Source organism: Rhinolophus ferrumequinum, chromosome 6 (genome assembly GCF_004115265.2).
Source record: "Rhinolophus ferrumequinum isolate MPI-CBG mRhiFer1 chromosome 6, mRhiFer1_v1.p, whole genome shotgun sequence".
In the NCBI taxonomy this organism is placed as follows: Eukaryota; Metazoa; Chordata; class Mammalia; order Chiroptera; family Rhinolophidae; genus Rhinolophus; species Rhinolophus ferrumequinum.
This window is the reverse complement of record NC_046289.1, coordinates 100,008,636-100,032,850: the sequence shown is the minus strand read 5'-3', so window position 1 is coordinate 100,032,850 and position 24,215 is coordinate 100,008,636. Positions and strand designations below refer to the sequence as shown.

General features: G+C 58.4%; 1 protein-coding gene across 1 annotated transcript in view; it reads left to right on the top strand.

The window, feature by feature from the left end:
- The window catches only part of CSPG4 (chondroitin sulfate proteoglycan 4), a 35,656-nt gene that overhangs the window by 7,503 nt on the left and 3,938 nt on the right, over positions 1-24,215 (top strand). Inside the window, exons 2-8 of the mRNA XM_033108686.1 lie at positions 11,955-12,118; positions 13,605-17,141; positions 18,263-18,745; positions 19,076-19,252; positions 20,779-20,977; positions 21,056-21,190; positions 21,303-21,469. Of these exons, the coding sequence (XP_032964577.1) occupies positions 11,955-12,118; positions 13,605-17,141; positions 18,263-18,745; positions 19,076-19,252; positions 20,779-20,977; positions 21,056-21,190; positions 21,303-21,469 (4,862 nt within the window). The remainder of the gene's footprint in view (positions 1-11,954; positions 12,119-13,604; positions 17,142-18,262; positions 18,746-19,075; positions 19,253-20,778; positions 20,978-21,055; positions 21,191-21,302; positions 21,470-24,215) is intronic.

Here is a 24,215-nt window from a genome sequence, read left to right as displayed (position 1 = left end):
TGAATACACTATGTTTTCTCCTATACAGGCACAGTTCATTATTGTGCTTCGCAGATACTGCATGTTTTTTACACATTGAAGGTTTGTGGTAACCCTGTGCCAAACAAATCTGTTGGTGCCATTTTTCATATTATGGATAGCATTTTTAGCAATAAAATATAGTTTAATTAAGGTATGTACATTTTTTAGACATAATGCTATTGCACACTTAATAGACTACAGTATGGTGTAAGCATAACTTTTATGTGCACTGGGAAACCAAAAAAATTCTTGTGACTCACTTTATTGCAATATTTGCTTCGTTGTGGTGGTCTGGAGCCAAACCCGCACTGTTGCTGAGGTGTGCCTGTACATACATAGCTTTTCACTTAAAGGAAGCACTTCACACCTTCTCTTTGGCATATTCAAATTGCCAGCATCTCTGCTCTTGAACGTCAGGTCTGTTATTCAGTAAAATAAGGGTGACTTGAACACAAGCACTGCACTCCTGCCACAGCCGCCCTGATCACCAAGCCGCGACTAAGTGACTAACAGGCAGGAAGCATAAACAGTGTGGAGACGCCGGGCAAAGCAATGATTTATCATGCTACTCAGAATGGTGCACAATTTAAACCTTATGAATTATTTCTGGAATTTTCATGTAATATTTTCAGACCACAGTTAACCATGGGTACCTGAAGCCACAGAAAGTGAAACCAAGGGGGGACTTCTGTACTCAGATGGGCGCCTGTCCCTCCAACTGTTGACAGCCGAGGCAGAGGAGATGTTGTAGGGACCTGAGCCAGCTATGTAGCCCTTGTGTGGGGTCCCTGGCCCTACTGTGTGGCTTTGGGCAGACCTCTGTCCCTCTCTGGGCATCTAGGTAGGATCTTCAGTCTCCAAGGTCAGCTCTAAAATTATGAGCTCAGGCCTCTTGGAGACAGGACAGGGGACTCTGCTTCTGTCCAGAGAGAGCCAGGTGCTGGTCCTGGGCCACACAGCAGGGTGGGCGGGTCCTGGGATGGGCTGGGAGATGGCCCAGCCTGCCAGAGCTCCCTGGCATTGGGAAACTGCCCTCCTCTGTGGCACAGAACCCTGGGGCTGTCCCGGAATGAAAGGAGCACCTCCTCTCCACCCCCGGTTCCCACCTTCCACCCCCTGGTCCCAGCCCCACCCTGCCAAAAATAAACCCAGACCACCCCATCTTGTACCAGCTAGACCCACCCAGCCCTCCAGAGCCAGTTGAGTCACCACTTGGAGCTGCTCCTTTTTTTAACTCTCTGAGTCACCAGTTGTGGCTATGGCTCCATGACACGTGCCCCAGGCTACAGCCCCCAATGGCCCAACCAAGGGAGGAGTCTGAATAGAGGCTGGCAGCAGGTGTGAGCTCAGGCAGAGCCTCAGGCTGTAACCCCTCCAGGCCTGGGGCACTCACCCTCTAGCAAGCCAGAGCCCAGACCTGTCCCCACTGGTCCTGGCACCACCTTGCCCCATTTGCCCTGGACAGTTCTTCGGGGGTCTTAGTGACAAAGCCCATCTGCATCATCTCTGCCCCCACAGCATTTCTTTGCCTCCTAATAGGTCTGGGCCTCCTAACTTGGGATTGCCAGCAACAGAGAGGGTCTCCAGGCCCGGGGCCCTAGGGGGTTAGAGTGGGCATGGCCTGGCTTTCTGAGGTGAAGTCCACAGAGATGTGTAATTCCTGCCCTTCCTCACTGGATCCAACACAGACTGTGACCACTCTACCGAGAGACCAGGAAGACGGACGGAAGCCCCCACTCCTTCCCTTGCTTTCTTCTGTGTCCCCTTCTACTCCCAGGGTCAGCTGGGCTGCACATTGTTTTCCTTGTCCCTGTTTCTCTCTGGCTCTGTCGGCCCCATCTCTCTGACCCCGCTGTGTTCTTTCTTTACCCATCCTGGTGGCAATCCAAAGTGCTCCCTGTGCAGCCGGGACCCCACCCTCCACAGGTCCTCCTCTGCCTTCCCGGCAGACATGACACACCTCACCTCCACCCATTACCACAGGGACTCTGGGACCCAGGGATTAGTCCAGAGAGAAAGTTTCCATCCCCCTCACCAAGTCCCGCCTTCCCCTGTCCCAAAGCACAGCTACATCCTGTCCCAGGGAATGTCCAGGTCCCACAGGCACTTTCTGGCGGATGAGAAAGGGGGGCAGGGGGCCTGGGAGGCCCCACCTCCCAGGCCCTGCACAACCTCAAACCCCATCCATCTCCTGTCTGTAGCTGTGGCCTCCAGCTATAAATAGGGGCTCTGATTCTATTTTCTTTAAAAACAAGCACCAGACTCTGTCACCACAGGCCCAGAAAAGCACTCCCTGGCTGGGGCAGTCCCCACCCTGTCCCAGCCATTGTCCCAGACCCCTGTCCCTGGAGGGCAGAGGGTCCCTGGAAAGAAAGCTGGTAGTGAGACAGTTGCGGAGAGCAGCTCAAGCCCCCATGTGAACACCGCCCCACCCCAGCCACCTAGAGAATGTAGCTCCCCCTCTCACCTGTTGGGCCGCTCCCTCCTTTCTTCCCATCTCCCTTCACCAGCCAGCCAGTCTTGTCCCCAAAATTCTGTATTAATGGAGAAAGGTTACTGACACAGCTCCCCAAGCCGCAGTTCAGTGTCTCTGCACCCCCAATGCAGAGGAGCTTTGGGCTACGGGGAAGAGTGGGAAGGACCTCTTTCCTGAGGGGGCAAGAAGGCATGTCACAGGCAGAGAAGAAAGAAGAGCTCCCTGGGTAGAAGGCCCCGAGCAGAGACCGGGAGTAGGGACCTGACAGGTGAGGGTGTAAAATAGCCCAAGGTGTGGTGAGGGTGGCACGTGGGGTGTTCAAGGGAAGGGCACAGGAAAGCCTGTGGGGCAGGGGCAAGGTTGCCCTGCAACTTGTATCAGTGCCAAGCTGGGGGCTTGGGGCTTGACTGGGGGGCAATGAGGAGCCTTCAGGGGCTTCCAGGCAAGGGAGTGACTTTCATTTCAGGTTAACTGGCTGCTATGAGCAAAACGAGGCCGGAAATTCATGAAGCCAGTGAGGGATGGTGACCATCTGCCCCGTGGGATGGCACAGAGGAGCAAGAGGGAGAGAGAAGTCTGAAGGAGAATTTAGGGGCAGGATGGGTGGCACGTGGGGAGGGAGGAGGGACAGTGTCGGAAATGACTTTCAGATTTCTGCCCAGCACTGGGTAGGTGGTGGGATCTTCACTGGACGGGGAATAGGTTGGGGGAAAGATCACGCTGACTCTGGCCTGAGACGGGTGGGCTTGGGTTGGGGGTTCCTCGGGGTGTAGATGTCCAGGGGGCATTGACAAGTGGACCCAGAGCCCTGGAGAGTTTGTGCCAGAGACAGTGATGTGGGTATCGTAGCACAGAGGCCAGGGAAGAGAGATGAGCCTGGAGTGTGGTGGGTGGGCACAGCTCGGTGCGAGCGGGCTGGAAGTCTGTGGGGTGCTGGGCGTGAACCTGTGCCAGGAGCAGTCGGGCCTGTGAGGGCTGGATTGCAGTCTGAGGAGCTCTGGGGCACCTGCCCAGCACAGAGGCTGCCGGTGAGGATACTGAGGTTGCTTGGGCCGCCCCTCCCGGCCACAGCCTCCTGCCAGCACACCACCAGGGCGGGAACTCAGCACTCTGCTGTCAGCTCTGCCCACAGAAAAGCCCTCGTATGAGCCAAATGACATCTCCATGTAGTCCTGTGTGCTTCCTCCGTCAGCACATGTGGCTGGTCCTCCTGGATAACAGACACCCTGGGCGCTGTCCTCAAGAGCTTACAGGCTGGCCCGGACTGTGGCCCCTTAGGCCAGAGGTGGCTCTGTTTTACCCACTCTAGTGACCACACCTCTCCACCAGCAACTTCCTGCTGGGCTGGGCTGGGCTGAGCTGACCAGGGGCCAGGTGTGTGTGTCAGTCACCCAATCCAGATTCCATTTCACAGATGGCAAAACTGAGGCCAGAGAGAGGGTGGCAGCACGTGGCTCTGAGTATAGTGAGTGTGTGTGTGTGTGTTGGGTGTATCCCTGACCTAAGCCTCTGCTGCCCCCAGCCTCCTGCACATGGGTCCTCTGTCTGTGGGGTCATCCCGTCCCCCTTTCCTATATCTCAGATGGAAGAACTGAGGCAGAGATAGCAGTGGCTTCTCCAAGGCACACACCCTGTTGAGCGTAAGCGGGCCACACTGGTCCAGGCCTCTGTCCAGACTAACAATCATGGCTTCCACTGTCCCCCCATCGCAGTTCACAAACTATCTCCAAGCCGTGAGACGCCTCCCCAACAGCCTGTCCTCAGCAGTTTACATTCCAGAGCAAAGGGGAGACAGATGAGGAGCAGGCTTCCAGCTCTGCATTCTGCCCTAGAGGGGCTAGCCCGTCAGCCTCCTGGGGGCAGGCTTCACACCCTGGGTGGAGCCCACATCTCTTGTGTCTCCAGCCTCTTCCCTGACCTCTAAGACCCCAAAGGGCATGGTCCGCACTTATCACTGGTTTCTGGAACGTGCCATCCTCAGCCAGCCCTAAAGAAGTTCCCTCCCTGATCCACCAGCCCGAGCCAGACCCCATCTAGCCACGCTGGGAGAGGCCAGCTGCCAAACCACCCATGGAAAGCAAGTGCTTGCCCCCCTTCCTTACTCCCTCCCCTCTCTACCCCTCCAACATGAAAGAGGGAGCCCCAGGGACAGGAAGGGAAAAAGTACGTCTTTCCCAGGCAGGGGGCCAGCTCTCACACCCAGGCAGATGCTCCGCTTCCAAGGCGCATGTAGCAACCAACACACCCCTTCTGTGTGCAAACACCCCCTGATGCCACAGCACCCAGCTCAGGAGCCATCCCCACAGGGGCTTGAATCCCGCTGGGCCATAGCCCAATGCTCATCTTGAGGCCCTAGCACTGTTGACTGCCCTCCTTGCCTCAGTTTCCTGACCTGTAAAATGGGAGCTACCCCACAGGGACCAGGCTGGGGGGCTGGGTAGGCCCGATGCCAGGCGAGGTCCCTCACTCTGTTTCTTCCCTCCAGAACCCCTACCTCAGCCTCACTCTCTGAGATAAGGGTCCCAGATTCCCTCCAGGACCAGGAAAGCCAGGGCAAGGGGGATATGGAAGAGGGCCTGGAAATCCTCCCTGTGTAAGGAGGAAAATTACAAGGCAAGGGAAAACCTCTCAGATCGCTCCAAGCCACAGGAGCCCCACCCCTCCATGCCTTGGGCCTGGGGAGCAGAGCCTCCACAAAGACTCCACTGAGGGCCCTGCTTCCTCCGGCCCCAGCCTCCCAGCCTGAGTGGACTCTGGGCTGCTTCTTCCAGCAAAACCTCTCATTTTCCCTCCCACTTCCTCTGTGCCCCACGTGGCTCCAGGGTATGGACACATGGCTGGGAGCGCAGGGCCTGACCCCACCCTGACCCCACCCTTGCCCCATCAGCGTCCATGGACCAAGCTCAGCATCTCCGACCCCACTGGTCCCCTGTTTCCTCTGCAGATGTTCTCCCCTTCCAGAGGGGTCCCTAAATTGGACATCTTCCCCAGTGTATGCTCCTCACATGGGTGGCCTCCAGGCATTTGGTTAGAGGACCCATAGCTGAGGCCAGTGGCCAGGGTCAGGGCTCAGCCAATAGCTGAGGAAGCCATTGTCCTGCCCTGTTCTCCTTAGCCTGGCAACCAAAGACAAGGTCTGATACCCTGAGAGTGAGTCTTGTGGCTCAAGAGTTCTCAAAGCAAGGAGGGATGGGGCCATCTCGACCCCAGCTGAAGTCTCTGTAGTGTTGCGACGTGCCCTTGAGCACAGGGGCCTGTTGCTCCCGCACCCTGGGACAAACTAGTCTCCTGAGAGGGACGGCTGCTGTTTTAAGCTCTCTGAGACTGAACTAACCTACTGTTGTCCCTATGGCCGTAGCTTTCAGGCCAGGTAGTTGGCAGGCGCTGGGATGGCCCTCGGTTATGGACTTATCTGGAATCAGGGACACAGGTAGTAAGCACTGCAGGTCTGCAGGTACATGAGCATCTCCCAGGCAGCCAGCCCTGGCAGGTGGTGAGTCATCAAGCCTCAGCTGTTGCCTCTCCAGTGCTACCACCACAGGCAGATTATGTTGCCCTTTGGTCTGGCCTGAAGTCTGTCCCTGGAACCTTGCCCCATGTTACCTTAGGAGATACGAGGCGTGGGGGAAAGGGAAAGTTTGGGAGGGGTGAGCCTGGGGGGAGCTGTAGGACAGGCTGACACCCGAATAGACAGTGACAGCTTCTCCCTGGCCCAGGAGCCTAGGGAGGTGGGCATGGCCCCCTGCAGCACAGCCCTCCTGCCCCAGACTCACTACCTCTGGCCACCCACTGTACAGGGGTGCAGGGGTCTGCAGTGCTTGTGGGACTGAGTTCTCATAGCGTATTTGCTCTCCCAGCTCTGCAGTGGGAGAGGGCAGCATAGGGTACATCGGCCCCACTAGGTTCTGAATCAGAGGGAACTTTCCAGCCCAGCCTCCTCAGGGGCTCCCTGGCTGGGGGTGGCGTGCTGGGAAGCTGGTGTGAGCTTCGGAAGGCCTAGTGCCTCAGGGAGCGCCGGGCCGTCCCTGCCCTCACACAGGGCCCCACACACATCCCCATGAGGGAAGACAGGGGCCCTTCATCCCTGCCTTGGCCCTCCCAGAAAACCCCAATTCGCAGCGCCTCAGACTCCTTCAGGGGGACTCGCCCAGCCTTACCCGTCCGCCCTTACTAGGAACCAGGATTTGTTACCCCTGGTGCCAATCCCCAAGGGGCTGTGGTGGAGGAGTCCAGCCTCACCCAGAGCAGGACCCCTCGCTCCCCCGCTGGCTGATGGGCGCCCTCCTCAGCCTCCTCACTCCTGTCCACAGCAGCAGGCTCACTGCCAACGTCCGGCCTTCTCTGCTCTCGTGCTTTTCCTCCTCCATCTGCTTCCTCAGGCCTCAGTCTGGATCCCTGAGTTCAGTCTTTGTGGAGGAGGAGGGTCTTTATTTCCCATTCTCAGTTTTAATATCTTTCTCAGTCTTTCTGACTCTCCCAGATTGGTTCTCCTTCTCCACCCCGTCACTGCAGTACTGTCTTTGTGAGTGAGTGAATGAGTGAGTGAATGAGTGAGTGAGTGAGTGAATGAGTGAGTGAGTGAATGAGTGAGTGAGTGAATGAATGAGTGAGTGAGTGAATGAATGAGTGAGTGAATGAGTGAGTGAGGGAATGAGTGAGTGAGTGAATGTGTGAGTGAGTGAATGAGTGAGTGAGTGAGTGAATGAATGAGTGAGTGAATGAGTGAGTGAGGGAATGAGTGAGTGAGTGAATGTGTGAGTGAGTGAATGAGTGAGTGATGCGTGAGTGAGTGAATGCATGAGTGAGTGAATGAATGAGTGAGTGAATGAGTGAGTGAGTGAATGCATGAGTGAGTGAATGAGTGAGTGAATGAATGAGTGAGTGAATGAGTGAGTGAGTGAATGCATGAGTGAGTGAATGAGTGAATGAGTGAGTGAATGCATGAGTGAGTGAGGGAATGAATGAATATGGTTCTGCCTTCTCACCCCACATCCATCTCTTAGCTCCTGCTTTGTTTCAGTACCACTAGATGTACCTTTCCACGTACACATGTCCAAGTCTCCCACCACCCACCCGCCCTGGACTGTGAGTCCATCCAGGCACTCCTCACCGGCCATCCTACCCAGTAGCTCTGGGCTCCCAAACTTTCTCCCTTATAAAGTCAGGAGGCAGCAGACACCCAGGAATGCTGCCACTGCCCATGACGCATGCTGGCTCTAGGGCCGCCTGGCTGCCCCCAGGCGACCTGGAATGTGGCGGGAGTGGGCACACAGGGATTGATTGCCAGGGAGTGCAGTGGGGTGGGGAGTGCCCAGGTGGGTGGGACTCAGACAGGTGGCAGGGCCGGGACTGCAGGCTTTCTGCTTCTCCCTGTCAAATTGTTTCTCCTCTGGGGCTTCGGGTTTTCTGCCTGAGAAGTAGAAGCCAAGTCCCCTACTGCAGGCAGGGCTGCAGAGAACTCGGGTGTTGTGGAACCCATCACAGGGAGTGGGGGCCTCGGGCTGAGGAGGCAAGAGGACCCAAGCCTGGCTCTCTAGACTGTTCTAGGGCAAGGGTGGTGCTCCCAGTTACAGTAAGGATGGGGCAGAGGGAAGAGGGGAGGCAAAAATGCAGATAGGGAGAGATGAGCAGAGGCAGAGACAGGCAGCAGGGTGGCTGAGCAGCCAAGACAGAGATGAAGAGACAAAGCCAGGGAGAGAGACAGTCTGGCCCCAGGGCTTCTGAGGACTCAGAAGCAGCAGGGTCTGCAGCAGCCCCTCAGACTGGAAAGGCACCCATGCTTGAATCCTGCCCCTGGCCAGCCTGGGAGGGATTGGAGGGCCTGATGGGCAGATATACTCCCCACAGGGTCACCACTTGTCCCAAGAGCCTGTTGACAGGCAGAGACTTGGGCATCGTGATGGAAGTGAGCCTCGTGTTTGGGGTCCCCCAGGGGCAGGAATCAGGTCCCCATTGATAAGTGTTCTAGGAGTGCACCCAGGGAGCCAGGAGATACCTGCATAGCCCGTGCCCTGCCGGAGGGTGGCTTGCTGAGGGCCCTTGGCCTAAACTTCACCTCCCCGTACATCTGTCCGTGTGAGAAGGGACTGGTGGGGAAGGACACAGACTCTTTCTGTGCTCCCAGCCCTTGTCTCAGGGAGAGGGTTAGAGCCACCCAGCCCTGGGCCCAGACAGCAGCGCCCTGTTTATGGGCAGGAAGGGTGGGACTCTGTGGGCCTTCTCCACCTTCAGCAAACCTCTTGGGTGGGTGGGCGCTGGGCAGGAGGTGCAGGAACCCTCCAGGAACACAGGGCCCTTTCACGGAGCCAGGAGGAGCCGAGTCATGGCGGGTGGGTACGAGGGGCAGGGCAGGCCTGGGCACAGTCGCTGCTCTGTCCTGGCAGCTCCCAGCCCACACACACGCACATGCACAAACACACAGCCTTAAGCAAACCCAAAACTCGCCCCTAGCAGCCACCCACACCCTTGCACACACATGTGAATGCACATCTCCACAGCCTTGGACACTCGCCTGGGTACCTTCTCCCAGGCAGAGGACCTCATACTGTTCCCACACTTGGCCCCAGACCCTTTGGGCCTTTCCGCTCCCCCATGCTGAAGGCTTGGCACCACCCAGGCAGCCCACAGCCTGAACCCTCTGCACACTAGTGTTAGACAGCAGACCCCCAGACTGGAGGGACCTGTAGGCTAACGCCCACCGATAGGAGGCAGGGTGGGGAGGGGTGACCCAGAGGCCTGCACGGGGCCCTCCTGCAGCTGTTGCAGGCCTGAGTTGCTGTTTGCATGGCTCATGGGTCTTCCTGACCCGGGAGAGTACAGCGCAGGCCTCCAGGCAGTGCTAATGCCTGCTCTTCTTCCCCACAGCCGGCACCTCATCAGGCCACTCAGCTCAGCTCGGTCCGTGTTCCCTTTCCCACCACCCCTGTCTTCAACTTTGCAGAGCCTGTATATTCCCACCAGCCTCTCACTTGCCCTCTGAGACTGCCCGTTCTCATTCCTCTCTGCTCCTCTCCACCGCGCTCACCTCCCCCAAGAAGCCCCCAGGGATTGATTAACTCCTAGCTCATTACTTATTTATCCTACACCCCCTGTCCATTCAGAGTCTCCCTCCGACTGCCCTCCAGGACAGGGATTCTGGGTTCTTGCAACTGTATCCCATTAGAGACAGTAAGAGGGGCAGAAGAAGGAGACCCTGAAGGGGGGGCAGGGAGGCGCTATCAGAGTTTCCAAAATCCTGGCCAGCAAGGCCTCAGAGGCCTCTGTTGGGGCGGTTGGGTGGGGAGGCTGCCTGGCCTGTGCTCTCCCGGCAGCAGCACAAGACTGCTTGTGTGAGCCCTTCCCCGCCTGGCCCCACCGGAAACAGCAGGGCCCAGCCCCTCAATGAGCCCATTCAAACCCCAGCCCTCTGGCAAGTACCTCTGCTTCCTGCTGCCTCCCCCCCAGCCTGGAGAACCAGGCCAAACAGGCTGCCGCTCTCCCCTGCTGGGAGAGCACTGGAGACAGGTGGTCCAGGGGTTAGAGCCAGCCATCTACTTCCGTTCCTGCCTGGCCGGAGTCCTGAGCCTGACCATACCCCAGCAGGTTTACCTTCACCTTTAGCAAAAGGGAGTATGGATGGGTGTGTGGGCTCACTCCCACACAGGGAGTGAGACGGATGGCCCCTCTCCCTGTGGGTGGCTGGCAGATCAATGTTTAGCAACAGGCTCCCTAGGAGAGAGGGAGCCTCTTTCCACAGAATAAATATTCTCACTGGTCAACATCATCTGGCTCACAAAAATCCCTAAAAATTTAACAATCAGCTCTTGCCAGCTGCCATGAGCTCCAGCCGGCCACAGGGGTGGCTGCCACCTGCAGGGACCACTCTCTGTGCTGTGGCTTCCCTCAGTGTAGTGTGCTTTTATTCTTCAGAATCTGTCCTTGCAGATAAGCACCCCATGGGTGCCTGCCACCTGCCAGTCCCAAGGTCTGTTCCTCACCGGCCGAGGGCTGCTGGGCCGGCGGGGCTGTGCCTGCCCAGACGGTTTTGCAGTTCCTGTCTGAGTCAAGGTTCTGGTGTTGCCAGCAAGTGCTGGCAAACGGCGATCACTCGCAGGGACGTCGGGTCAGCCAGCGGAAGAGCGGTCTTTCTTGGACAGCCTGCGGTGGTTCTGGCTGCCCTCAGGGCACGCAGGCCTCAGACCCCTTCCGTGGCCACTTCCTCAGGCACATGTCAGCTGGTTCAGGCTGACGGGGGACCAGCAGATATGCGGCTGGTGCCACATCATCCCTATCAAGGCCATCAGCCTTTGTTCAGTCACGCAAGATTTCAGGAAAGCTCAGATGGGGTGAGTCATCTTTGTAACCCATTCCTGCCTGCCCCCACAACCCCAGCTTTGGATGTCCAGGAACACAGTCAAGGTTATATTTGGCCTTAATCTCCACAAAGGAATGGACCAGAAACTGTAGCAGCAGGTTTAGAGGTCAAGAAAGGTAATTTGGGGAAACTGCCTGGAAGGAGGTGGCAACTTAAACAGAGGAGGTGTCCCATTGTGGGGCCCTGCACAGTGACCACTAATCCTGGGGAACCCTTGCCCAGCAGACCCCAGCCCCTCCCAGGCCTTGAAGAACTCAGCAGTTGTCCTCCCTGGCTCCCTTGCCATGGTAGGAACGATGGGGCGGGCCCTGACTGCTCCCCAGAAACCATTACTAGCTCTACAGCAGGACGCAGTGTAGGGTGATGGAGGAAGTTTGGGCCCATTTGGGGTCCAGCACTGCAGGTGGTTTTTATCTGGCCTCAAAGCCTTTGCTCCTCAGTGGACTCAGGCCAGCAAGCTGCCTCTGCCACCCCCATAGGCAGCTGGGAACATGGCACAAGAGAAAAGCAGGGAGGGGTGGGCTGCATGACAGCATTGCCACCAGTCCCCAGCCAGAGCCCCAGCCAACACACGGAGGTGGGGAGTGCCGTGGGAAGCGTGCCCCAGGAGCCAAGCGTCGGGGCACTTAGGAGAAGGAATTTGAATGAGGGTCAGTTTGGGGCAAAGGTGGTTCTCCTCGAACTCCAATCCTGGGGTTTGTGGCCACTGGGCATGTGATCATACCAGTGATGGTTTCCCTTTGAGCCACGGAGGGGCCAGATCCAGGATGGAGTTTCCACTGGGACCCAGGAGAGGAGAACCATCGCTGGCAGGAGCCCTGGCCCCAGGAACCTCCAAGAGGGAGAACTGAGTTGCTTGGAATTGCTGGGTTGGGCCTCCTTCAGAGGCAAAACCTGGGCTGGACACAAGGTGAGGCCATGCCTTCTGGTGCCAGGACCCAGCAGTGCTGGGATCTGGCTGCGGCCCAAGGACAGCACCACAGAGGAGAACAACGAGGGTCCGCCGCCATGAAACCCCTCCCCGCAGCCTACCCACCCACTCTGCAGCACCCCCTCCTCCAGGCGAGGGTCTAAGCCTTGACCACAGCGCCCTCTGTCACACAGCCTCCTTCTTTGGGGAGAACCACCTGCAGGTGCTCATGGCCCCAGTTCTGACCAACATAGACCTACAGCTGCAGTTCTCCACATCGCAGCCCGAAGCCCTGCTTCTCCTGGCAGCAGGCCCAGCTGACCACCTCCTCCTGCAGCTCCATTCTGGACACTTGCAGGTCAGTGATATCTCCCTGCTGGACTACTCAATCTTTCAGTGGCACCCAACCAGCTGTGTGACCTTGTACAAGTCATTTTCACCTTGGAGTCGTAAGTTCTCTGCTGTGAAATGGACAGTAGCATCCCAGAAGCGGTGCGTTCCTCAGGAGCTGACTCCGCCCCCTTGTTCTCCAGCCTCCCTTCTCACCACAGTCATAGCTGGCTCTCTGGGCTCTGACCACACTGGTGGCTTTCAGTTCCCCAGTTATCTGTGGTCTCTTGCTGCTAGGCCTTTTCTCACACCACTCCCTCTGCCTGGTGCCTGCCTTACCTGCTCCCTGCACCTGCCTAACTCCAGCCTCTCCTTGAAGTCTCAGCATGGACAGACACTCTTTCCTCCCGGCACTCACCAGGACTGGGTCCCCTGTCCTGATCTTCAGCATGCCTTGTGTACCCCTCTGCGTAGCACCGACCACGGCTGTCGATGGTAACAACTGTGCTGTCACAGTTTCTTCATTTTTCCATTTCATCCTTCAAATCACCACAATCTTTATTAGCAGAGTCATCTGGCTCTCTCTTGAAGCTTCCCCCTAACCACGAAGAGTTTGAGAAGCCAAGGTCTTAGTGCAAATTTGGGAGAGACATCTGCCCCCACACACCCCACTGAGAAGAAGACTGGTTTGGTCATCCATCAGTCCACTTGCCACTGCCATTGCCTCTCACTGCCACAAGGTGTCACTGCTGAACACAGCCTGATACAGCCTGGTCCTGATGCTCTCCTCTGTCAGATATAAGGAGGCCACACCCCTACAGAGATGCTCAGTGCTTCGATTCCCAAGGTCACACTTCTTAGTTCTTTGCTCCTTGAGTTCCCTGACTATGCCATCTGGTTGTGGGAGCACTGCGCCAAAGCTAGTTCTGGTGTCAGTGTCCTGGAGACAAAACCATGTCCCTCTTTTCTCCCCAAGGATCTTACCTCAATCCATATCAGGGAGCTTTTCTTACTAAATCTTCACAGCACAGAGCCTCTGATTGGGCTCACTGTCCCTGAACAGTGAGCCTGGCTGCCTTGGTGACTCCTGGTATTTGGCCTACTCAGGACCCTTGGCAGGGGGTTCCCAGGTGCCCGTGATTCCCGGGGTAGAATCTGCTTTAAAATCTGCGTGATTTTTCTGCCACCTCTCATCCAAAGGAAGAGGCGCAGAATAAAAAAATCCAAGTTGAATGTCCAGAAGAGCATCTTCTAGATGTTAGTTCTTTGTGGGCAGGGACCACATCTGACTCCTATCGGGGCCCAGAGCCCGTGCAGGCCTCATGGAGATCACTTTGGTGAGTGTTTGATGGATGAGTAAAGAGATGGCAGGAAGGACAGGGGTTGCATGACAAGGCCTTGTCCTAGGCCCTCTGCTTTGGGGACCCAAGAGTGCCTGGGGACCAGCTGCACTTTTCCAGCAAAAGCTGTAGACTCACAGTGCTCCCGCACCCCCAACCCCCATCTTTCCTCAGGTCAGACTTGTCCTCAGCCAGGAGGAGCTGAGACTGCAGACCCCTGCAGAGACACTGCTGAGCGACTCCGTCCCCCACACTGTGGGGCTGGCGGTATCCGACGGCCGGGCCTGGTTGTCCGTTGATGGACTCCTCAACGCCTCGGCCCCAGTGCCAGGGGGCTCCCTGGATGTGCCCTATGGGCTCTTCTTGGGGGGTCCTGGGAGCCTGGGCCTGCCCTACTTGAGGGGAACCAGCCGACCCCTGAGGGGTTGCCTCCACACAGCCACCCTTAATGGCCGCAGCCTCCTCCAGCCACTAACCCCGGACGTGCATGAGGGCTGCGCTGAAGAGTTTTCTGCTGGTGATGATGTGGCCCTGGGCTTCTCCGGGCCCCACGCACTGGCTGCCTTCCCTGCTTGGAGCACTCAGGATGAGGGCACCCTGGAGTTTACACTCACCACGCGGAGCCAGCAGGCACCCCTGGCCTTCCAGGCAGGGGGCCGGCATGGGGACTTCATCTATGTGGACATATTTGAGGGACACCTGCGGGCTGTGGTTGAGAAGGGCCAGGGCACCGTGCTGCTGCACAACAGTGTGCCTGTGGCCGATGGGCAGCCCCACGAGGTCAGTGTCCACATGGCTGCTCACCGGCTGGAAATCTCTGTGGACCAGTACCCAACGCGGACTTCCAACCGTGGGGTCCTCAGCTACCTGGAGCCACGTGGTAGTCTACTCCTTGGGGGCCTGGACACAGAGGCCGCTCGCCACCTGCAGGAACACCGCCTGGGCCTGGCCCCGGAGGCCGTTACTGTCTCCCTGTTGGGCTGCATGGAGGACTTCAGCATCAACGGCCAGAGGCAGGGGCTCCGGGAAGCCTTGCTGACTCGAAACATGGTGGCTGGCTGCAGGTCTGAGGAAGACGAGTACGAAGAGGATGCCTATGGCCCCTATGAAGCTTTGTCCACTCTGGCACCTGAGGCGTGGCCAGCCATGATGCTGCCTGAGCCCTGCGTGCCTGAACCGGGACTGCCTCCTGTATTTGCCAACTTCACCCAGCTGCTGACCATCAGCCCCCTGGTGGTGGCCGAGGGTGGCACAGCCTGGCTTGAGTGGCGGCACATGCAGCCTACTCTGGACCTGAGTGAGGCGGAGCTGCGCAAATCCCAAGTGCTGTTCAGTGTGAGTCGCGGGCCACGCCACGGCCAGCTGGAGCTGGACATCCCAGGCGCGCAGGCTCGGCAAATGTTCACCCTCCTGGACGTGGTGAACCGCAGGGCCCGCTTCATCCACGACGGCTCTGAGGACACCTCTGACCAGCTGGTGCTGGAGGTGTCAGTGACGGCTCGGGGGCCCGTGCCCTCCTGCCTCCGGAGGGGCCAAACTTACATTCTGCCCATCCAGGTAAACCCTGTCAACGACCCACCCCGCATTATCTTCCCACACGGCAGCCTCATGGTGGTCCTGGAACACACGCAGAAGCCACTGGGACCTGAGGTTTTCCAGGCCTACGACCCCGACTCTGCCTGTGAGGGCCTCACCTTCCAGCTGCTCGGGGCCCCGGCCAGCCGCCCCGTGGAGCACCGAGACCACCCCAGGGAGCCAGTGACAGAGTTCTCCTGCCAGGAGCTGGAGGCGGGCAGCCTCGTCTATGTGCACCGCGGCGGGCCCACGCAGGACCTCATGTTCCGGGTCAGTGATGGGCTGCAGGCCAGTCCCCCCAGCACGCTGAAGGTGGTGGCTGTCCGGCCAGCCATTCGGGTCCGCCACAACACTGGGCTGCACCTGGCCCAGGGCTCCGCTGCCCTGGTCTTGCCCGCCAACCTATCGGTGGAGACAAATGCTGTGGGGCAGGACGTGAGTGTGCTGTTCCGAGCCACGAGGGCCCTGCAGTTCGGGGAGCTACAGAAACAGGGGGCAGGCGGGGCAGAGGGTGCCGAGTGGCAGGCCACACAGGCCTTCCACCAGCGGGACGTGGAGCAGGGCCGCGTGAGGTACCTGAGCACCGACCCACAGTACCGTGCCGAGGACACAGTGGAAAAGCTGGCCCTGGAGATACAGGTGGGCCAGGAGACCCTGACCAATCTGTCCTTCCCAGTGAGGGTCCAGAGAGCCACCGTGCGGCTGCTGCGGCTAGAGCCGCTGCACGCTCAGAACACCCGGCAGGAGGCCCTCACCACAGCCCACCTGGAGGCCACCCTGGAAGAGGCACACCCGAGCCCCACCACCTTCCATTACGAGGTGGTTCAGGCTCCCAGGAAGGGCAATCTTCGGCTGCAGGGCACGAGGCTGTCAGACGGTCAGGGCTTCACCCAGGATGACCTGCGGGCTGGTCGGGTGACCTATGGGGCCACCGCACGTGCCTCAGAGGCAGTCGAGGATGTCTTCCGTTTCCGCGTCACAGCTCCACCACACTTCTCCCCACTCTACACCTTCCCCATCCATATCGGTGGTGACCCAGATGCTCCCGTCCTCACCAACGTCCTCCTCTCGGTGCCCGAGGGTGGTGAGGCCATCCTCTCTGCTGACCACCTCTTCGTCAAGAGTCTCAACAGTGCCAGCTATCTCTATGAGGTCATGGAGCGGCCCCGCCATGGGAGGTTGGCATGGCGGGGGTCACAGGACAAGGCCACCATGGTGACATCCTTCACCAATGAGGACCTGCTGCACAGCCGGCTGCTGTACCAGCATGACGGCTCCGAGACCACGGAGGATGACATCCCATTTGTGGCGACCCGCCAGGGCGAGGGCAGCGGTGGCATGGCCTGGGAGGAGGTGCGGGGCGTCTTCCGAGTGGCCATCCAGCCTGTGAACGACCACGCCCCGGTGCAGACCATCAGCCGGGTCTTCCACGTGGCCCGGGGTGGACAGCGGCTGCTCACTACAGATGACGTGGCCTTCAGTGACGCCGACTCGGGCTTTGCGGACGCCCAGCTGGTGCTGACCCGCAAGGACCTCCTCTTCGGCAGCATCGTGTCTGTGGATGAGCCCGGGCGGCCTATCTACCGCTTCACCCAGGAGGACCTCAGGAAGAAACGCGTCCTGTTTGTGCACTCGGGAGCTGACCGTGGCTGGATCCAGCTGCAGGTGTCTGATGGGCAGCACCAGGCCACCGCACTGCTGGAAGTCCAGGCCTCGGAGCCCTACCTCCGTGTGGCCAATGGCTCCAGCCTTGTGGTCCCCCAAGGAGGCCAGGGCACCATCGACACAGCTGTGCTGCACCTAGACACCAACCTGGACATCCGCAGTGGGGATGAGGTCCACTACCGGGTCACAGCTGGCCCACGCTGGGGGCAGCTGCTCCGGGCCGGCCAGCCAGCCACAGCCTTCGTTCAGCAGGATCTGCTGGACGGGGCCATTCTCTACAGCCACAACGGCAGCCTCAGCCCCCGTGACACCCTGGCCTTCTCCGTGGAGGCAGGGTCTGTGCACACAGCTGCCACCCTACAAGTGACCATTGCCATAGAGGGGCCACTGGCCCCATTGCACCTGGTCCGACACGAGAAGATCTACATCTTCCAGGGGGAGGCAGCTGAGATCAGAAGGGACCAGCTAGAGGTAAAGGGCTGGGGAGATGAGCAGGGTTGGGGGCGGGGTGAAGGGGCTCTGCCATCCAGCCTTCACGCTGTGTGTGCTTGGTGTTTCGGGTGTGTCTGTGGTGGCTCCCAGCTTGGGTGTGTGCATGGGCCTCGGGCATGCCCCTGTACATGTGCGTATTGTGTCCCTGGCAATTTCTGGGAGCTTGTGTTCCATGCAGCTGCCTGTGCGTTGTGTGTGCTTCACATGCCATGTGCATATGTGTTCATGCTGTGGCTAACCACACAGATTCCTGGGCCCCACTAGGCTACGGAATATCTGAAGTGAGCCCAAGAATCTGTATTCTAGGAACAGTAAGTTCTCTGCTGGGTTTTTATGGGCACAATCTGTGACGACTACAGACCTTGCAGACAAGTTCGGCTGTCCCCCAGGTTCCCATGTCCTCAGGTCTTTTCCCAGACCTCAGACCAGGACTCATGGTCTGGAGAGGGCTGCTGACCCTCAGGAACCTCACAGAGCAACCACAGACCACCCAGCAGCCCCACTGACTTGCTGTGTGACCTCAGGCCAGTCCCTTGCCCTCTCTGGGCCTATTCCCCTACACTGCCAATTTCTGAGCCCCTTGTGGACTTTTGGGCAGAATGTGACTGAACATGTCTGGCATCAGGATGTCTTTGTCCTAAAAGAGGCAGCATTTGAGCCAGACTTTGAAGAGTCTGGGATTTCGATAGAAGGAGATGGGTGAATGGTATTCCAGGCAAAGACACAGAATCAGGAAAGTGCATTTGGGAGTGGTGTGTAGCCTTTCGCGGCTGGACATGAGGTGAGGGAGCACCCAGCAGCCCTTGGTCTGGACCAGGGTCTGCAAGTTCTGGAGGCCTCCTGTCAGTTTGTGCTTTAAAGAAGGATGGGGCGCCCTCTGGTGGTAAGAAGTGGCAATAGCGGGAGCAGGGGCAGTGTGTGGGGGGGTGGGTGGGGGTGACGATTGTGTATCTCTGTCCACACGTCAGTGTGGTGACATTGTATGATTGTGTCATTGAACCTGAGGATGTGTGATTGTGTACATCTCAGGGAGTGTGTCTCAGGCAATGACGACCTCCCTATGTGCCTCTTATGAGTCCCTGTGACCCTCTATTAATCAGGCAGTCCAGGAGGGAGTGCCACCGACAGACATTGTGTTCTCAGTGAGGGCCCCACCGAGCGCCGGCTACCTGGTGATGTTGTCGCACGGTGCCACTGCAGCTGAGCCGACCAGCCTGGATCCTGTGCAGAGCTTCTCCCAGGAGGCGGTGGGCGCAGGCAGGGTCCTGTACCTGCACTCTCACCCTGAGGCCTGGAGTGATGCCTTCTCCCTGGATGTGGCCTCGGGCGTGGGCGCTCCCCTCGAGGGCCTCCGCGTGGAGCTGGAGGTGCTGCCTGCGGCCATCCCACTGCAGGCGCAGAACTTCAGCGTCCCCGAGGGCGGCACCCGCACTCTGGCCCCGCCGCTGCTGCACATCGCTGGGCCCTACTTCCCCACACTGCCCGGCCTTGACCTGCAGGTGCTAGAGCCGCCCCAGCACGGGGCCCTGCAGAGACAGGAAGAGCCTCAAGGCGGGAGCCTCAGCACCTTCTCCTGGAGAGAGGTACACTGTCAGGGAGGCCGGGGGGCACAGCCCAGGTCTGGGGTCCGAGTGGGGGAGCCCCAGGGACAGCCAGTGTGAGGGAATGTGCAGAGGAGGCAGAGAGCCCACCTCTCTGGAGCAGCTCTGCTTGAGATGCCTGAGCTCATGCCTTCGTCACTGGACAGTGGAAATGACTGTCCTTGTGTCCGTCCCTCCCTCATTCCTTCCTTCTGGGAGAAAGGCCTGTCCCACGTGCAGAACCTGAAGCTCTGGGGGACTGCGTCTCATCCCGCACCCAAAGGCCAGGCACAGGATGCTGGGCCTGACCCCCAGCCCTGGCCCTGCCCGCAGGTAGAGCAACAGCTGATCCGCTATGTGCATGATGGAAGCGAGACACGGACAGACAGCTTCATTCTGGTGGCTAACGCCTCAGAGATGGACCGCCAGAGCCGGCCGGTGGCCTTGGCCGTCACCATCCTGCCCGTCAACGACCAGCCGCCCGTCCTCACCACAAACACGGGCCTGCAGGTGAGCGCGCATGAGGACCCCCACCCCCTCCTGGAGAGGCCCGGCACACAGCTCCCCCCTCTCTGAGCCCCACATTCCTCCTCCTTAAGGAAAATAGAGACCGTGCCACATGCCTCACTAGGTTGTTGGGAAAAGAAAAGAGCTATTGCACTGAAAATATAATAGAACACAGGTGTGAGGCTTTGTTGTCGGACACTTATAAGTGCAATAGGAAGCCTTGTGAATGGCCACGCTTGGCCCTGGACTCATCCTCAACAGGAGGCTCTTTCTATGGCTCAGGACCAGAACCCCTGAAGAAAGTTCTTTCAAGCCCTTAAGGGTGGACTCTAGATGGAGAGCCATTAGCTCCCTATATCCACCCCCAGCAAGTGAAGGCGTGTCACACCTTGGCTCCCCAAGGCCCTGCACCTTACACTACTGCACCCTGTGGTGCCCCCATTCAGCAGAGGTGGAAGTTGAGGCCCAGACAGGTGACAGAACTTCTCCACAGCCACAAAAGTAGTTACTGGTGAAACAGGAAGGGCGTGGCTTGACTAGGCCACCCCTCAAGGTAGTGGGTGGGCAGGGTCTTGAATGCCAACTTCTAGGGTGTGCGCTCTGGGTCAGCAGGAGCCATGGAAGCCTTCAAAGGAGGGCTGACAGGCTGTCCGTGACGTGAACACTGGGTATTTTGGGGGTATAGGATGTGCATGTGGGAAGCAGCCCCTGGGTGGGGAGGCCTGCAAAGGGGCTGTCCCGGGACTGCAGGCAGCAGGTGCTGTGTGGCAGCTCAGCCACCAGGTGGTGCTGTCCATTGAGGTCCTCCTAGAATTACCGCTGGGGTCAGCCTAGGTCTGGGGGAGGGAGCCCAGGAATACCAGAGGGCCCAGTTCTCCAGGTATGGGAGCCTCCCTCCAATACTGCTCCCAAGTTGCTGGCCCAGCAGGGCATCTAACAGGACACTGGGACCTGAATCCTGTCCTGCGAGCAGGTGGGAGGCCTGAGGGAGTTCCCCTTCTCTCTGAGCTCGGGGAAGGGCTGCCCACAGCCAGGCACCCCTCGACCACCCACTTGGGACTTGGGCCTGCCGTCATCCCAGTGCTGCGCCACAGTGGCCAGCCCCAGCCTCTCCCACTGTCCCTGCCTCCCACACCCGACCTCCCCTGGAAGGGGAGCCCATTTCTAAGTATCCTGGGCACACAGAAATCACCATTCCCGTAGTGTGCCCATGCCCTGCCCGCCTCACTGTGGAGGGTCTGAGGGACACCTCTGCCCTGCCCACGAGACACAACGAGATTAAGTTGTGCTCTGCGTCAGACCCGGGGGTGTCTGAGGGGTGGGAAGCCTGTAAGGGGATAGCTGGGAGTTTCCTGAGGTAGGTAAACAAGCAGTCCTTGAGGAACAGTCAGGATCAAGGCAGATGGGAGCAGGGAACCCGGGCGTGCGGGCCCTGGGGTGACAGGGAAAGGTGAATGGACAGGGGAGCCCAGAATGGCACGGACCTCGATGCCATTGGGGGCAGAGCCTTCACAGGCCTGTGTCCCCAGATGTGGGAGGGGGCCACTGTGCCCATCCCTACGGCAGCCCTTAGGAGCACAGACAGCGACTCAGAGCCCAAGGACCTGGTCTACACCATCGAGCAGCCCAGCAATGGACAGGTGGTCCTGCAGGCAGCGCTGGGCACCGGGGTCCACAGCTTCACACAGGCCCAGCTGGACGACGGGCTCGTGTTGTTCTCACACAGAGGTGGGTGCTGAGAGGTGGGGACGCCCTGAGAATGGGGGGCCGGCATGACCAGTGAGACCCACCTCCACCTCCCCTCAGGAGCCCTGGACGGAGGCTTCCGTTTCCATGTCTCTGACGGTGAGCACACTTCTCCTGCACACTTCTTCCGTGTGATGGCCCAGCAGCAGCTGCTCCTCTCACTGGAGGGCAGTCAGACGCTGACTGTCTGCCCAGGTGGGTCTGCTGAGTGTGGGTAACATACCAGGGGCAGGCTGCCTCTCCAGTACTCACAGGCCTTGCCCTGGCTCCTGGTCAAAGGCTGATAGGCCTGTTTTGCTTCTCGCAGGGTCCGTCCAGCCTCTCAGCAGCCAGAGCCTGAGAGCCAGCTCCAGCACAGGCACTGACCCCCACCACCTGCTCTACCAGGTGGTGCGGGGCCCTCAGCTTGGCCGGCTGTTCCACGCCCAGCAGAGCAACACTGGGGAGGCCCTGGTGAACTTTACTCAGGCCGAGGTAAGGGCCCAGCTCTACAGCCACAACTCAGACTACAACCTTGGGTGGCCCACTCTGCCCTGGACATACATGTGGTCACGGGCACCGGCTCCAGCATCGTCAGCAGCAGACACTCCCTGGGTCCCCCATGGTCCAAGCCATGCGTGCCTTACCCTCCAGGAGCCACCAGGCTGCTAGGGCACATAGGGCTTAGTGATCCATGGGGAGGGAGAAAGATGCAGGAAGTCAGGATGACAGGGGCCCAGAGCAGGAAGCAGGTCCTGGGCCTTGGCTTCCAGAAGGAAGCTGCAATTGAACCCCAAGGGCTGGAAAGGGTGTACTTTATGGGGAACACTAGTACACCTCAGTGGCTTGTGAGAAACAGTGGTTGGGTAGGGGGATGGAGTTTGAAATGAAGGTAGCTGTCGGGCCTGTGGACAGAGGTGTGAACCTGGGGCTCAGGTCAGGGGCCAGCAAGCAGAGTGGGCCCTGGGAGCATGTGAATGGATAGAAGGCTTCTGCGTCGGTCGAGCTGGGAGTGAAGCTGCCATCTGTCCATCATGGCAGCTTCAGGGCTAAGCTGTCCCAGAGCACACCAGAGGCCACCAGTAAACACTCAGACTGCAAGGCTGCTGGCTACCTGTGCCGATGCCAACAGCTGGCACTTAGCACCTCCTCTAAGTGCAGGAGAACCAGGGCAGCCTTGGTTCTCCCTGAAAGTGGAGCAGGTGGGGATCTTTCAGGCCTCAGGAAAGGAGGTGGCTTTAGCGGGGGTGGGAAAAAGTTCCTTGGATCTGGCAAATCAACATCTCCCAGGCCTGGGTGCTCTGTTCTCCTGGAGCCCTAGCTTCTGCCGTGGCCCTCTTCCTGCCTCCTCCCTACAATGAAATATTCAGCAGACTGGTGGCTGCTGCAGCTGTGCACCCTGAGTCCCAGGGAGCCTTTGTCACCGGATGCGCAGGAAGGGGGAGGGAATGAGACCAGGCCTTCAGAGCCCCTCCCCCACCTTCAGCGCATCCCCCCCCCCACACCCCAGCAATCTGCAGAACCAGATTGAATGGCCACCAGGGGGCGGACTAGCAGAGCCACACAGGGAAGCTGAGAGAAGGCGGCATGGCAGGCAGAGACCAGCTTGGGGAAGTGGGCAGGGCAGAACTGGGTGGTGTCTGACATCACCACTGCCCCACAATACTCTGAGCTGGATGGAGCAGGAAACAAGTGTCCCCATTTTGCAGATAGGGAAACGGAGGCTCATAGAGGTCAGGTGACTTTATTCACAGCACATGGCCAATAAAAGGCAAAGCCAGGACGATGCCTTCTGACTTAGTCCAAGACTTTTTTCACCAGAGGACACTGCTTGCTCCTAGAGCTCAGGGACTCCTCCCACCTCGCCTGTGATTTGCCCCACCCTCAACCAGACCCCTCCCACCCACAGATGCTCCTTTGCCCAGGCATTCTGCCTCTCATCCCTACTCCCAGTGGTCTCCCTTTCCTTCCTGCTCCCCCTTCAGCCTGGGTCAAAGGTTACAGCCGTCAGCCCTTGCAGGCCACATCTGGCCCCCAGATGTGTTTTATCTGGCCTGCACAATGCATTTAATATTTTTAAATTAATGGTTAACATACAACCTTTAATTATTAGTCACCAAAAAAAATGATTTCTAGTTTCTGAAAAGGCCTGTGTTCCCTCCTTCTGCAATCAGCTGAGAAACCACCACCCCTTTCAACTGAGCAGTGCTCCCTTTGGAACAGGCAGTGCTCCTCAGTTCACCAGTCTCCCACACCAGTCAGGTTCCATCTTGAGATTGCGCAAGTCCTGTTTTTCTGAGAGGAGGAAAATAGTTCTGTGTCTCCTAAAAGGGGAAAACAAAAGATAAGCCAAGAGGACACATTTGGATCAGAAGAGGGAAGGAACTCATTTCTTTATGAAAGTAAAGACTGTGGGTTTAACGTGCAGGCAACCCTAGTTCAACTGGGGTTGCTGAGGGGGCGGGTGGGAGATGAGGTTGCAGGGATAACAGGGTCACAACGGGATCTCTGTGGTCAAATGGTGGGCTATTACACTATCTGAGCAAAAGTGACATAACCTTCCTTTCTAAAGGCTCACTCTGGCTTTGTGTTAAGAACAAACTGTGGGGGAGGGGATCAGGGGCCAAAGCTGGGCCACAGTTAGGAGGTTATCGCAATAATCCAGGCCAGAGATGATGGGGTGTGGGCGGAGGAGGGGAGTTACGAATGATGCCAGAGCCACTGAAGGCACAGAGCTACTGTTCTCCACAGTGGGCATGTGGGAGGCTGGCAGGGCCTCAGTCCGCACCGCGCATGCGCAGTGTGAGATGCACGCGGAACTGCCCCAGAAGCAGGTGAATGAGAGGCTGGGGTTCGGGAGAGAGCAGTCCAGGCAGGAGATACAAGTAAGGGGGTCATCCACGTAGCTGGCACTGAGGACTGAACGAGAACGCGGGAGGCATGCCCGTGGATGGAGAAGAGTCTGAAGGCCAAGCCATAGACATATGGGAGAAGAGAGGGCACCAAGAAGGGAGTCTGTGAAGGAGCAGCTAGTGAGGTAGGAAGAAAACCAAGACAGCAGGCCATCCTGGAAGAAAGGGGGCCTTAGAGGAGGGCTGCTCACGTGAGGTAAAAATACTGCTGAGCGGGTAAGATGAGTCCTGAGAACCGACCAGCAGATCTAAAACACTGGTGTCCCTGGCGAAGTGCGCTTCACACAGCATGGGGCGAGTGCAGGCTACTCTTTTTGGAGTTCTGCTAC